This window comes from Centropristis striata, chromosome 18 (assembly GCF_030273125.1).
Source record: "Centropristis striata isolate RG_2023a ecotype Rhode Island chromosome 18, C.striata_1.0, whole genome shotgun sequence".
NCBI lineage: Eukaryota > Metazoa > Chordata > Actinopteri > Perciformes > Serranidae > Centropristis > Centropristis striata.
In genome coordinates, this window is record NC_081534.1 from 11831871 (window position 1) to 11847229 (window position 15359).

Sequence of the window (15359 nt, forward strand, 5' to 3'; positions counted from 1 at the left end):
CTACACAACGTCACACAGTCATACTGAAACTTCCCAGAAACATGAGGAATTTTGTGTATTTCAGAGCTGAGAGGAAACACATCTCATCCGAGTTGGTCATCCCAATTTTAATTATGTATTATAATTTTGTAGTTTATTTAAACATCAATGCAACAATAATGAGGTATAATCTTAAATAAATCTCTGAAATAAGCAAATAAAATAAACATGGGGCCAATTATCTGCAGAGATTAGAATAGGATTATAAGATTTGAATTAATTTGTGAGAAGGGCCCAATTTTCCTCAAGTGATAGGGTGTTAACTTAAAAATGTACAATTTTGGCCCTGGACCCCCCTACATGGTTTGGTTTGATGGTTTTAATTATCAGTACCATATCATTAATTACTTTGATCTGGATCTCCTTTTAACTTAATGCTAATCGTAATCAAGGATGAGGACTATTTCATCATAACTTTTTGCGCGTTGGTGGGGCACCATTTTTTCGCCCCTGCCCTTCAAACTGTCTGAGTCCGCCACTGGGATCTCTGTTGTGTGGTATTAGTACTTTTACTGAGCTAAATGATTATTTTTCCACCATTTAAGTAATATTTAACTGGGTGTTGTTGCTTCTGATTAAGTTACCTCACGCGCTTGTGTGCACGCACACTTTATCTGAGGGCTTCCCCGCACTGCACGTGCGCGTACAAACTGGCGACTCCGAGCCAGCGCGCGCACAGCTTTTCAGTTTCTCTCTTCTCTCAGTGAACCGAGAGAGAGAGAGAGAGAGAGAGAGAGAGAGAGAGAGAGAGAGAGAGAGAGAGAGAGGCTGTCTTGTCGCTTCCGGCTTCAAACTCACAGACAAACAGCGCTTTACTACGAGTCGAGCAGCACGCATGACAACAGAAACCTCCCCAGAAACTATGTATCTATCCTGAGAGCAAACCGTGAGAGGATTTCACTGGGGTCGGTACGAACTGCTTTTTAAGTTTTCTCCCTGAAATAACTCGAGAGAAAACACTCGTGGGAGAGAAAAGACATTTTGAAATCTTCTGCTTCTTCTGTGGAGGAGGATTTCTTGGTGAAAAGGTGAAGAAGCGAAGAAAAAGCACCGCCGGCAGCGTCGAAGAAGTTCGTTTATGGAAGAAACCAAAAAACACACACACAAACACCAGAAGAGGAGCAGAAAATAAGTTGTTTTAGTGCGCGAGGAGCCGTTTCTCTGTATGTTTTGTGTTCAGTGTCAGACTGAGAAGACTCATCCTTGGTTTATAGCTGCTGGTGTCTGGCTGTAATACTCAGAGACCAATAAAAGCCTTGGAGAGGACGGGACATCGCTGAGGTAAGATAACACGGGGCCTGCTGTCATGTCAGGACCTCCACCTGAGGAGCTTATTATTGTTTATTACACTTTAACCCTCTGGAGTCCATCTATTTATTGAAAATACACATGTTTTATTTACAGTAATAGCTTTATTTATATATGATATGTAGACAAGCTGAGAAAGCCAGTTTAAAGTGCAATCATAGCTTTCACAGTGTGCAATTTATGTTTCTAGACCATTTTTAAAATGTGAATTTTCTTTCTACAATGAAAACTATTACCATTTTTAATTTACATGCAAATAGACTGTTTTGTAGTTTTATTATTTATTATTTTTTCTGCTGTGGTAAAAGAAAAAACTTTATACTTTGTTAATTAAAATAAAATGAAAAATCTGATTGATAGCCAAGTTTGTGTCGAGAAAAAGGAGCCATGCATGTGATGTAAGGACAGACTGAAATATGCTAAACAGAGACAGAAATGAATGCCTAGGAAGTTGACAAATTTGAACCAAAATCTACAGGACTTCAGAGGTTTAATACCACCACCTGTAGTGTGGATGTAGATGTATCAGTGAAAGCTTGCAGGATTATAGGCCTAGTCATCCGTTCAGTATGTGGGGAGATGGGGAAACCAAACTATTTGTGTAGTTTTAAAACAATTTAAACCTTATGTTTAATTACAAATGTATCTACAGTACTTAAAATGTCTTAAAGGTACCTCTTAATGTATGTTTTGTGATCACAGATGCACTAATTTTTTAAATAGCAGCTGCTTTCCAATGATATACAGCACTATGTAATACTGTTTATTTATTTTCAACCTGAAATAAGGTTGGAGCTGGACAGGATTTTTTGGAATCTGAATCCAAAAGTGAACCTATGGATCAAGCCAGATAATTTGAATAACCTTACAGCATCTATTTATGTTTAGTTTTCATCAACTGAATGTTACATAAGTTATTCGTGCTGAAGAACTGAAACTCAAACACTGACACCCAATTAAATTGTTTTGTACAAATTTACTCTTCGGCTAAGCTGAATGCTTTGTGCATCACTGTTTACTTAAAAAAAAAAGACAGCTGCAGGAGACTATAGATTGAAACCCAGCACTTGCATTTTATTTGCATTGGTTAATTAAACGGAGAGGTTCTTTCCAGGACTGCAATTTATGATTATTTTCATTATTGATTAGTCTGACGATTTTTTTTCAACATTTATTGATTAGTTGCTTGGTCTATAAATTGTACGTAGGAAACTGGTCATCGCATTTTTCTAAATGTCAGCTTATTTTGGCCAAAACTTAAAGACATTCAGTTAACATTGATATAAGAGAAGGAAGAAGGAAGGAAGAAGAAGAAAAACCCAGTAAGTCCTTATGTTGGAGAAGATGGAGCTGTCAATTTAATGCTTAAAAATATCTGAAAGAATATTCAATTATCAGAATAGTTGCTGATTCATTTTCTGTCAATCGACTATTCCAGGATTTATACGGGGGCTGGACATTCTTGAAATCACTTGAATTTTTCCTTATCCCACACAATATTTGTATTTATTTTTAACTCTATCTTCATTCAACTTCCATATGTTAAGATAGCTGCATTTACTGAGAGACACAAAATAAAAACAAAAAAAAACATAACTATATAGTATTGAGTATCGTTTGTAATTGGTGTGAATTAAAACACATATATAAAAAAGCAATATGAATCTGACAAGATCCAAATCTGCATTTTCCACAAAGACTAGTTATCCATAATCACACTAATTTAATGTGGTTTTATCACGGTTTAAAAAGTGCTCTGATTTTGAATAATGTAACTGAAACTTAAAATGGTAATGTAAGCTCATTACTTGCATAATATATCACTATCTGACTGAATAGTTAGGTAAAGATAAAGAAATTACATAAGTCACAGAGAGCCTAATTGAACATGTCTCAATACAATCTACAACACTATCACTAACTCTAACCTCAGTGCTGATATTAATAAAATATATCAGTAAACTTGATGGCAGTACAGTTGTAATGAATGTGGCTTCTAGATATAAATGCGTTATTTACCACAGCTGTAAGGTGCTGGAAAAGCTTGAAAATGCACCTTGAAAGTGCAAGTGAAAGGTGTAGGAACCCTGTTATTGATTAATTGACTCATTTTTTGATCAATTCTTGTTATTTTTTATTATGCTTATGTTCCCTTCAGGGCCCTCTTGAGGCCGTTTCCCTTCTGTAACGATTACATTTTAAGGTTCTCTGCTTTGAGTAGGAGTGTATATATTATGGTATTGTAATTTAAATTGATACACTGGCTAAGATTGATAAATATTGTGATATAGTAAAGTTCCTAGAAATACCATTGAGGATAAATTACAAATAGAAATGTGGGTTTTTTTCTTGCTAATCTGATGAGTTAAATACCTGACAAATGAAGTTACATCACATTAGTCCTCATTGATGTGTAAGTTTACCCACAGTGATCTAAATGGTTTGAAACAGTTTTAACAGCATTGGAAAATATCTGACAGTAGACAAATTGATATTGTTCCAGTGTTTTTTTATTGTCATATGGCCCTAACATGCCATCTGCTTTTCAACTGCAAGAAACACTCCGCATCAGCATCTTTAAAACTTTTTCTCAGCTAAGTTGCTTTCACTCTATGTGGGTTTATTGCCCACTTGTGTGGGCAAGAGGACAGTTTGGATACTCATGCAGTCCCACTCAATCTGACATTAGGCTGCGCTGAAACACAGACAGCATTCGGAGGTAGTTTACATATCAGACTCATTACAGCTAGCGTTTGTTTTTCACATTTTAGAGTGCTTAATGCTTTTTAATGCACAATACAACTGCTTCATGGCTGCAGTACTAATATGATATCTTAAAGTCAACATAGTACTCTTGGATACATATTTTGTGTGTGTGTTTCTGGACAGTATTATCTCTAAGGCAGGTGGAGTCAAGTGGGTGTTCGAGTTGAATTGAGGAGACAAAATACGTATTGTGTAATGGCTTTCTTTTTTCTTTTGGCTAAATGTTTCCTCGCGTGATATATATACTGCAGTTGTCAAGGATGAAAAACTGATATCTGCACGTCATCTGTGTCAACAGATAAAGGCTTTAAAATGAAATAGAAATGGTTAGCAGTCCTTTGATTACATTTTTTTTTTAAAAGAGCCGTGACCGTCTCAGAGCTTAAGGTATCAGTCGTAAACAAAAAATAAATATGGCATGTTTTACAAGGAATTAAGTTAAAGTACAAGTGCATCTCAATAAATTAGAATATCATAGAAAAGTTTATGTCAGTATTAAATTCAAAAAGTGGAAATAACAGATTATATAGATCCATTACACTCAGAATGCAACATGTCATATCTTAATTTATTTCATTTCTTCTAAGTATAATGATTATGGCTTACATTTAATGGAGCCCTCAAATTCAGTGTCTCAAAAAAATGTAATATTACAAAAGACCAATTTTAAAAAGTATGTTTAATATGGAAATGTTGGCCTCTGAAAAGTATGTCCATCTATATGCACTCAATACTTGGTTGGGGCTATTTGACTTGAACTATGGAAATTTACTTTTCCATCATATTCTAATTTATTGAGATGCACCTGTCGTTTTCTTATTTTGCCCTGTGAATGTATACATTTTGAAGACCCTTGTATTTTTTGTCTGCATCTGCCAGTGGGCCGTCACAATAACAGTAGGCTTGATGTCAATTCCACTACAGGAACGGTTTGATGTTCTCTCCAATCAGGTGGAAAAAAACATGTACACATATCGGTATCAGCATTGGCAATCAGCCAAAATGATTAGGAAAATATCAGTGTATGTGACATTTCCAAAATCATACATCCTCTAACTTGTTTTTAAGATGGTCAAGGTACAGTGGATTTCCTCTGCTTTTGTCCTTTTATTGAGGCTTTTTCTCTAGCGAAGCAACTTAAAATGCTCGATACATACAGCTAAGAGTTGAATCAGCTCAGGCTGTAAAACATTTTTTGTACCTTTTAATACTTTGAAATCCAAAAAGAGTCCAAGCTGCCCTTAAGAGCAAATACAAAGTGTTACAGCTGACCATGTGCAACAAGCAGTGTGAAAATGGTTCCCTGTGCACAGTGCTGCTTTATTACAGCTACTGAGCCATTTTACTGACAGTTAATCCACTACTTCTGCATGAAAGATTCAGAAAAGACAACCGAACCAAAATAGCCTGTAAACACCTCTCTTTCTCGCTCTTCTGTCTTTCTCTCTGGGTCCCTGTCCCCTGCACTGTCTCCTCTCCTCCCTCTTTCTCTCTCTTTATCTACTCTAAAGGCCTTGATCATGTTGTGTTCACTGAAACTTCTCGTGAGCTGAAAGAAGTGATTATACAGTGTGAAAAAAGCTGCGCTGGTGGTTAGTGAACTACTCGAGAGACAAGCCATTAAGATTGTTTCCTGCCTCTCTTTAACTGCGTCACTCCCCAACAAGGAAATCCCATGTTTACCCCGTAGTTCACAACCCAGTGTTTTAACTTATCTCAAATCAAAACACATCCCAAGGCAGTTTTGGCAGCTCAGCACATGACAAGAATACCAGTATGCTTGAATGAGCCTCAGAGCCTGCATGAGAAAGAATTTGCTTTCTAGATGATGGAGCTGCAGTTTAGTTTTTCTTACCGTTCTGCAAGACAGAAGTGTTTGCACGGTGGGGGAAAATATACAATCTGCAGTATACACATCCCATTTCCCATTTCAATTCTTGTTAGACAATAACACAGCATTTTATTTGCCTGTAGTCTAGACTTGTTTATAATTCTGCACACATTAATAACCGTCTGGTTCATGCTTTTTCTCATGTAACACAAAGCACACTGTAAGTCAGCCAACTCTGGATCATCTGTCTGAATCAAATACAAGGTGCGGGAGTTGTGGTCTTCACTACAGTTTATATTTTTAAGCTTACAAATGATTTTTGTCCAAGTTAAAGTACAAGCTGCAAAGCAGCCATTGGGAAATTGGACGTTTGTGCAAGTGTTGCGCAGTTTGACCACTGTGCATCAAATACCGGTTGTCAACTCCTGTTGCACAGCGAAGCTCATTTACATAGTTTATTTCAGTTGTCACTACCTGTTTTAAGCAGGACGCGATACTACCTACTACCTACAACCTACAACCTGTTGCTCTTGTTCATAGTGTGAACTTAAATGACTATCGACAGCTTAGTTGTCTGTTTGTAAGCAGGATTTCAACAAAAAGCTACAAGCCCAGTTCTCATTAAACTTAGTGGAAGCATTGACCAAAGAAGAACCTATTAAATATTAAGGCTGTTCTAATGAATGGTTTGTATGACTTAGTATAAAAACTGCGTAGGTCCCTATGGGGTTAGTCGGAGGGCATTGGATGGAACAAATAAACCCTGGCTTTCATTCAGCAGACCATATCCTGTTAATGCCTTATTGGAAGATATGTAGTTCTGCAGTTTTTTTATAACTCCATCCCTGTCATTTTATCTGAACCTTCACCTTAGGTTTTGGTGCCAAAATCAAATGAAACTGTTCACAATGATTGCATTAATGTGTAACAGCAACTGGTCATTTTTTCACAGGATGTCATATAAATTCCTGTGCACAACTTTTCGGAAAAAATCTAACAAACGTGAATCTGATCCAAATTATTTTTCACTTTCGTTAATGTTAATGAGGTTTTAGTGACCTAATGTTCTCAAGACACACTCAGATGTTTTTGATTCTGTCTTGTTACAAGCATAAAACAACCGCATTTTCAAAATAAAAGTACTTAAATGTTGCAAATTAGTCTCTTGTGGCATAATAATTACTCACTCTTTCTTTAAATAATCTGACCAAAAGCATGCTGTAGTGAACACACTGTGTCTTTTGCTGCAGAAAGAGAAGTGCTTGTTCAGTGACTCTGGGTGTTTCTACACATTTTTTATCAGCGTGAAGGAGGTTCCACAGCTGAACTGTTGCCTTTTTTCAGTGTTTTTCCAACTCTCTAGTTTTCCTGCTCCTTCTGTGTATACTTCTGCTGCTACTTTTTTTTTATCTGTATTTGCCTCTCTTTCTCTACCTCCTGCCCTTTCTCATTCTCCCTCTCTGCATGTTTCTTTATATCTTCATCTTTTCTGCCCTTTTCCAAGTGCCCCCCTCATTTTCTCCCTGAAAGAATGTTACCTTTAAGTTACTTTATTTTTAGACTGAAGCAAATTTCAAACAAACACTGCAGTACTCCAGGATCGAGGAAAGCAAAATATTGTCACAGTTTGTTCAGGCTGAACTTTGGCCATCGTCTTGTTGCTCCTTTTAGAACAAAGACGAGTTGGGTACAGCTGTGAAACAAGAGCAGAGACATTCTTGTGTTGATTTACTAGATGCTTAGTTGGAGAGGAGAATTGTACTGACATTGTAATAAAACTGCTGCTTAATTCAAATGAGCATTATAAAAATCTCAGCTCCTATGAAACATTAACAGGAGAAAAGGCAAATTGTTTCCAGTGAGTGGAACAAGCTTTCTTTCAATATAAATCTCTCTCTCTCTCTGCTCTCCTCAATTTCACTTTCTCTTTTATTTTCATTTTAATCCCAGCTGAAACAATGATATCTTTTATTTTGAGTTAACCACAGGACCACATGAATAATATTCTTTGTCCATGACGCAGTAAGGAATGGCTTTCCAGGAATGGAAAATTGAATTTCCAGTGTCTGTCATTTTTGAAAAAAGAGCTTTTATTTAGATTTTTCTTCCAGAAGAATGTTTCTCATTTTGATACTTGCCCTTTGGTTTTTAATAAAAAGAATGTTTTGACACAGTGAAATGAACTTTCCTTTTTCTTTTTCAGTGGCGGGTGCAGATTTTCTCGCAGTGTGGAGCTGCTGCTGCTGCTGACTGAATGCAGAGGAAACACTGAAAGCTGTTCTCCACACCTCCCTGCAGCTCCAGGGGAGATTGTCAGATGTGTACCCAGCACTCAAAGCCCCTGGCCTGGCCGCGGGGATGGCAGCGTCTGCCCTAAACCTCAACGGCCTTGGAGTCATGAACAGGTCAGTGATTTCTTTTATTGTTTTTTTTTTTTATGTCACATTTGTTTTTTTAGTTTTAGGACTACACCATTTTCTCTGTGAGTTGTAGAGGAAATGCCTACATAAAAAAACATGTTTGGTCAGTATTGGGTGTTGCAGGTGAGAACCTGTTAGACCAGATTGATTACTTTTAATTTATAATACATTGCAGAACAATAAAAAACCATCCTGCTGCCCAACATGTTGATAATTTAGAATAACATATTGTCCCTATATTTAGCAAGCAATATCTCCCTTTTATCTGAAATTTTAACTTTTGGAGCCTCAGGCTGTGAATGTGTGATGTTATGGTTGATTTGTTGTAATCAGATTACAGGTTACCCTTATCATTACTTCCCTGTCCTAATAGGTAGGCATTTGGAAACCCTAAGGGGACATGAGGGAGAAAACAATGGATGGGTAAAAAAAAAAAAAAAGATTGATACTTTTTCTTTCTCCCCAGAAGTATTTTCTGCTGTAAAGTAGTGTGAGCCACATTCCTCAGTGTATCTGTTCTTAGCACACATTCCCCCATTCAAACATGACTTTTATGTTTTAACATTATGCTAAGTTATTGCCTTGTTATGTGTTATGTGAATTAATAATGTTTTGCCAGAGAAAATTAAAAATGTTACCGGGAAAATGCTTACATTTTGCCAGACAATGCAAAAGTTGCTCCAATATATTCTATATAAACTTGTTGTTTTATTATGTGATACTAACATTTTAGTTTTTAATGTATAAACTACTACAGTATGATATTTCTGCGTGCATTTAATCTGTAAAGAGGCAATAAAATGTAGCGCTGATAGTTCTCCTCTCCTCTCCTCTCCTCTCCTCTCCTCTCCTCTCCTCTCCTCTCCTCTCCTCTCCTCTCTTCTCCGCAGCAGTAATCAGTTTCACACACAGCCAGGCTCCTCTAGCACCACCTCTCGAACTAGAACCAGTCCAGTCGGTCGACCTGTGCTGCCGGTTCCAGATCGGAGCACCTACTGTCAGTTACTGGGCGGAGGAGCGCCGGGTGGAGGCCCCTACGGCCCAACCAGCCCAAAGGTAACTTAGTTGCTACATCCAACCTGAGAGAACTAAAAACACTATTTATGCGTTTCTGTTTACAGATTACACAGGTAAAAAACACCAACAGAAATTATAAAATCACAGCAAAGCAAGCAAAAATACATAGAATGATTAATAATAGGTAAAATAAACAACTACACAAGGAAAATTATTTGAAAACAACCTTAGATTTGAACATAGTCTCAATTGTCATTGTCTCAAGTCTTAGCTCTTCTGGAAATTTGTTCCACATTTGACAGCATTGAGGCTAAATGCAGCCTCACCATATTTAGTTTTGACTCTGAACCAGCTGACCTAAGAGGTCTGCAAGATTTATACTGAGGCAGGAGATCTGACCTAAACTGTTACGTGATTTATGGACAAGCAATGGAAATTGAGTCAGTGAGAATTTAACAACAAACAGATGGCAACACTACAGTGGTGGAGTTCTTTGTAGAGCATAATGATCTATCTTAGAATGAATCCAAAGGTAACACACATTTAATGAATAATATTGAATGATATTGTTGTGTAACTTACTGTTAGTGAGTCAGTACATCTCTTGTTTAGTTGTGCTATTTTTTTTTTACTACATTTTAGCATTTTTTGTGATGCTGTAACTTCCTCTTGTGGCTGCAGTTACATAACCACGCTTTAAAGAGAACATTTTATGGTCATTTTTAGGTTAATAGAACATGTTTACATGTTAAAATGTTCAAAGTGTTCAAGACATTATTTTTGTCATACTGTCTGTCTGAATATACCTGTTTCACCTTCTGTTTGAAAAACAGTCAGTGTTTTTGGGTCTTTCACATCTGCGCTCTCGCCGTCTCTGCACCGTCATTGCAGCCAGGGAACGACTGTAGCTGCACTTCCTACCTTTAAATAGTATATATAAGACATCACAACCTTAGGGAAGTTCTAGCAGCTCATTTAAAGGCACAGTTTCTGAATACGGGCTATTTATATTTATCTGTGAAATTGACCGTTTTTGATACTTTCACGGTATATAATGAAAAAAGATCCCAAAATCTAAATTTTTGAAACTCTAAAGAAAGTACAGAAATAACTAGAAAAATAAAGGAAAGGACATTAAAGTTAATGTTTTTGCTTTGATTGGTTTTTGCAGTATTTTGGCAAAAAACTTTCTTTCAATCAGTATATTTACTTCAACGATCCGATTTTCGAAGGCCCCCTGATCTCGTCCTGTGTGTATGTTCCTAGACAAGCCCTCGAGCCCTGGGTCGAACCTTTGTCTTTCCCCCTTCGTCCTCGCTCTCCCCCAGCCCTACCCCTCGCGCTCGATCCCCCTCCCCGCGCAGCCCAGAGCTCCTAGGAGTCAATGTGGGCCAGCGTGTCCGACGACTGAGCTCGCCCGGCTGTGAGGAGAGAGGGGAAGGAGAAGGGCAGGAGGAGAGGGGAGGAGAGACGGGAGGAGGAGAGAGGCGAGAGGACAGGAGACGCCAGGCACAGCAGCTGCAGATACACAGAGAGCTGCAGAACGTTGAGGTGATTTTACACGTCTCTCTTCTTTGTCTATTTAACTGTGTCTCTGTTTTCTTCTGTGTCATTTTTGCCTCTGTCTGCCGCCACATCCATCTCTCTCTGTCTTTATCTAGGAATGCAATTTAGAGCTATGTATTCAAACTCTGAAGAATTTACTACTGCATTTTGATTTGTTGGGCAAGTCAGAACAATGCCAGTAAGAACTACTCACCTGCTTCAGTGAGACCGACATGCCAGAGTCTCTCAAGCTTTGAAAGCTGAGCAGAGAAAAAGGAAATGAGGGGAAATCACACAAGTCTTGGGCCGATCATTGTTGTCATTCAGACACATTTTGATATTTCATTTTAAAGACTGATTCGCACTTGCATGCTTTAAAATGGAAATCAAAATGCATTATTTAACTAGAGATAGACCTTGATTACATTAAAACAAACAAATTTGATGATCCATATTTAGTGTAGTGCATTACAATACTGTGCTATCCATTTGGTTTCATATTTGTACTCTTTCTCCTTCTTGTATTTATTGAAAGTCAACCCACATTTGTACTCTGCAGACCGCAGACAGTCACACATTGAATTTGTATCTTGCCAACACTTCATTTTTCAGTTCAATTGTTAATGCCAAATATGGGAAAACTCGAGTCGAGGATCTTTTTTCGTTTTCTTTTTAATATTGGTAGTATTTTAAGACGACATTTTTCCTTTTTTTTGTCATGTCAGTTTATCTTCTTATCTCACATTAGCAAAGGTCTTGCTGATACCACTGCACCTGTGAGCTGATAAGCACTTAACCCAAATGTGAAAAAATGCATGAAAGTGAACTTGTCTACAGTTAGACCAAGGAAACCAAACTGTAGCTGCCTTTTCTTTGTGTCTTTCAGGTCAGGGGAAAAGTGGGCATTTTCGAGGCCCACATTTCCGGAATTCGTGCCCAAGTGCTTAACACCGAGCTCCAACGCAGCCCTCGCTCCCCAAGACGATCCACTAGCCAAACCCCCTCTAAACCCAGCCAACAAAACACAGCCACTGAATGTCCAATGACCCATCTGCAGGAGAGCAAAGTTCCCTCAGTTGTCCAAAATGGAAAAGAAAGGGAGGAAGAATCTATGGAAATAGAAAGGAGAGAAGAAGGAAGGAAAGAAGACGAGAAGGACAACAGTGCTACTAAAACAAACACAGAGAACAAGACACTGATTGGTCAAAATGGCCGGCATTCAGACACAACAATGCAAACTCCCTGTTTAGACGGACCATTTGTTGATCAGGGTTCCCTTGAGACATTAAACCCAGATGCAAGAACGGACAGAGAGAGAAAAGAGAGAGAAAGACTGACAGAAATGGAGGGAGAAAAAGACAAAGGAGCGGTAGTAAATAATCAAATGTTGGGAGACGGAAGAGAACGGACAGAGAGAGAAATGAGGAATGAGAAAGAGGACCGGTTGTGTCCTGAGATGCAGCTCCAGACGGAAGCAAACAGGTTGAAGGTTAACCCAGAAACCGATGCTTGTCCTCGAGGACAAAGCAGTGAGATCACCCCTGGTTTGCTGGACTCCTATCACACCTCTAACAACTCTCCCTCCATCCCTCCCTCCATCCCTGCAGTCATAATAACTGACCACGGTTTGGAAAGCCAGCCCCAATCTTCTGAAGGCCCTGGCTCTGACCAGGGACTAGGCTGCATCCCTAGCCCAGGTGGTAGCCCTGCCCCCGGGCCCAACTCCTCCACCCGCTCCCTCAGGAAACTGTCGTCCTCCTCTGCCTCCTCGGCTGGTTTCTCCTCGTCTTGGGAAGAGTCGGAGGAGGATATTTCCAGCGATACAGAGAAAGGAGAGCAGCTTCTCAACCCTGCAGTTCTCACTTCTCAACAGAAAGCAGTAAGTAGAGCCAAGTGAGAGTGTGCCTGCTCGTGTGTGTGCATGTATCTACAACCTACTTGCAATTCTGTAGACCTTTTGTAGTTTTGAATGGCCATGACCTTTCGATACTGTGTTTGCTGGGATTGCCAAATAACATTCACATGGGAAAAGTCGGAGAAATAGATTTTCCTGGAAAGTCGAGGGATATCTGAGTTACCAAAATGCAGCCGAAAGTGCTGAGAAAGTCTTACTGACTGGAATAACTAAATATTGTTCGGCGTGCTGGCAACCTGGAATGGAAATGTTGGTTCGTCAGTCTGTTGGTTGGGCCACCACTTTGGTCCAGACTTGCATATCTATAGTAACTATTTCACCAGTCGGACTCTGTTCGGTAATTTTGACCCTATCCGGACCATCTGCAATGACGTACTTTAAGCTGTTTTGTGGGCATTTTGCCACCGCCAGTGTGAGTAGACTTGATTTATACATATTTAACAATCCATGTGTGAAATTTAATTTATGTACATGGAGATTTACCTGCCTAATTACAACAAGAACATGACTTGATTAGATAAAGTAGTAACAACTTCGGCAACACTTGGGCCACGATCTTACAGCCTTTAAAAGTGTCTGTATTTTCACTGCACTGTATTTTATTGTGAAGGACAATGTGATGGTCCCGGTTTTTGTTGATAAAGCTTATATTTATTTTGCTTACCCCCATTAAGTTTTGCACCACTTAATTAATTGGAAGCATAATATAATCATTTATATTAATAATTAATGTACAATTTTGACAGAATTTTAGCCAAAAGCTGTCCGACTGGTGATACAGTGATGTTAAATAACTATCTGATGAATTATCATGTAACTTTGTAATGACATTCAGGGTCCCCAGAGGATGAAGCCTAATGACTGGACTCAAGTCAACTCACTTTTTGTGTTGGTGCCTTCTCTGCTTTATTTTCCAAAGTTTTCATATCTGACATATACTACGCAGATACCTGTCACCACTGATATAGCTGTAATAGGCCAATATTGGCTGATAATATCGACCAACCCCTAAATTGGTTCAGCTCTAAAATAAAAGGTACTATCAACAACTTTTGTCAATAGAAAACCAATAAAGATCAAGTTAAGTTCAGTAGAGCCGAGCTGTACCATGCAGTGGAAATGTGGCATAGTTTTCAGCTGCTATGCTGTACTGTTTCATTCTGACAGCAAGTTCAGCTATTGGAAATGTATTGGAAAACAGAAAGTAGGGCATTTTTTATGTCACAGAAGCATTGGCATTTGTGAAAATGTGAAAAGTCCTGTCATTTTCTTGTTATCTTACCAAATCTGGAAAAGAGTTTTGTCTCATCTCGGGTCTCAAACTGTATGTGTATGTCAGTGCTTGTGTGTGTTGTGTGTTTGAATGTGTCCGTGCATGTTGCTGGGTGCTCCTGTGTCAAATTGGCCAGAGCTGTCTGCCTGAGTAATGGTTGACATTCACACTAACAAAGCTAGCTCTGTGCCCCGACCTGTGTGTGTGTTCGTGTAGGGCTGTTTTTTAGTGTAGCGGTAGTGTGTGTGTGTGTGTGTGTGTGTGTGTGTGTGTGTGTGTGTGTGTGTGTGTGTGAGCACGGGTGATAGAAAAAGGGAAAGCTGGAGAATTTGCCAGTCACACACACTTAGGCTTTTGCCTGCATTTGGATGGTGTTCAAAGAGGAGGCTGAGGCCTGTTTGGGTATGTGTGTGTGTAGGTGGGTGGGTGGATGTGTTTTTATTTGTAGCCAGGATGAGTTCACGGGGCCATTTCACTTCTGCTTTGAAACACGATTTAACGAAGGATTGTATAACTCATTTTACCAGTGTTTCAATGTGCCAATCCCAAAATTGTCCCTTTTTCGGCATCATACTGCAAAATTATACTTCATGTATCAATCTTGAGTTTTAATGCGAAGCGGTGTCGCTCATGCGAGTGCACAAAACTGACCATGCGAGAATTTGCATCACCCTGCAATCAATACTACATGCATATTTCCATACATATTTTGTTGCTGCTAATCATTCAAACCTAATTTTCTAAGCTTGCTTTCATTATGAAAGACAGCAGCAACAGGCAAAATGTAATATTCTTGTTATGATTTATTAGACTGTAGTTTATGTATGATGGATGCAGTCTCGTGCATTTTTATTTAAATGACTAATCCCTAAACCAATGCTCCAGCTCTCCTTCCCAACCATTTGCTTAAATGAATTTGGCTGATTGATTTGAATACTGTTTGTATTGCTCTTTGCATACTTCCGGACATTGCTTTTTGCTTGGTCTGGGGAGAGAAAGAAACAGAAGCTCCTGCTGGAGGTTTATAGTAAAAGTCTGGATTTCCCCCCATTCCAGCACAAAGATGTCAAACATGCAGGTTATTCATGTTCTTGTCTGTAGCCTGTCAAAGCTCCTGAAGGGAACCTGGTGTATGTATGCAAGAGGCGAACATGCAGAAACACATAGAGCGTGCTTGCTTGTGTGGGAGGTGTGTAGGAAAGAGGAGAGGGACAGAGAGAAGAGGAGTGATACTGAGAGAGGACG

General features: G+C 38.9%; 1 protein-coding gene across 2 annotated transcripts in view; it reads left to right on the top strand.

Moving 5' to 3' along the window:
* Positions 1 to 824: 824 nt before the first annotated feature.
* The window catches only part of itpkb (inositol-trisphosphate 3-kinase B), a 34796-nt gene continuing 20261 nt past the window's right edge, over positions 825 to 15359 (top strand). The window contains exons 1-5 of one of the 2 annotated variants that reach the window (XM_059356372.1): positions 825 to 1320; positions 8148 to 8349; positions 9255 to 9420; positions 10648 to 10932; positions 11813 to 12805. In XM_059356372.1, the coding sequence (XP_059212355.1) occupies positions 8303 to 8349; positions 9255 to 9420; positions 10648 to 10932; positions 11813 to 12805 (1491 nt within the window). In that variant the 5' untranslated portion in view covers positions 825 to 1320; positions 8148 to 8302. The remainder of the gene's footprint in view (positions 1321 to 8147; positions 8350 to 9254; positions 9421 to 10647; positions 10933 to 11812; positions 12806 to 15359) is intronic. The other variant, XM_059356373.1, reaches the window with a different exon arrangement.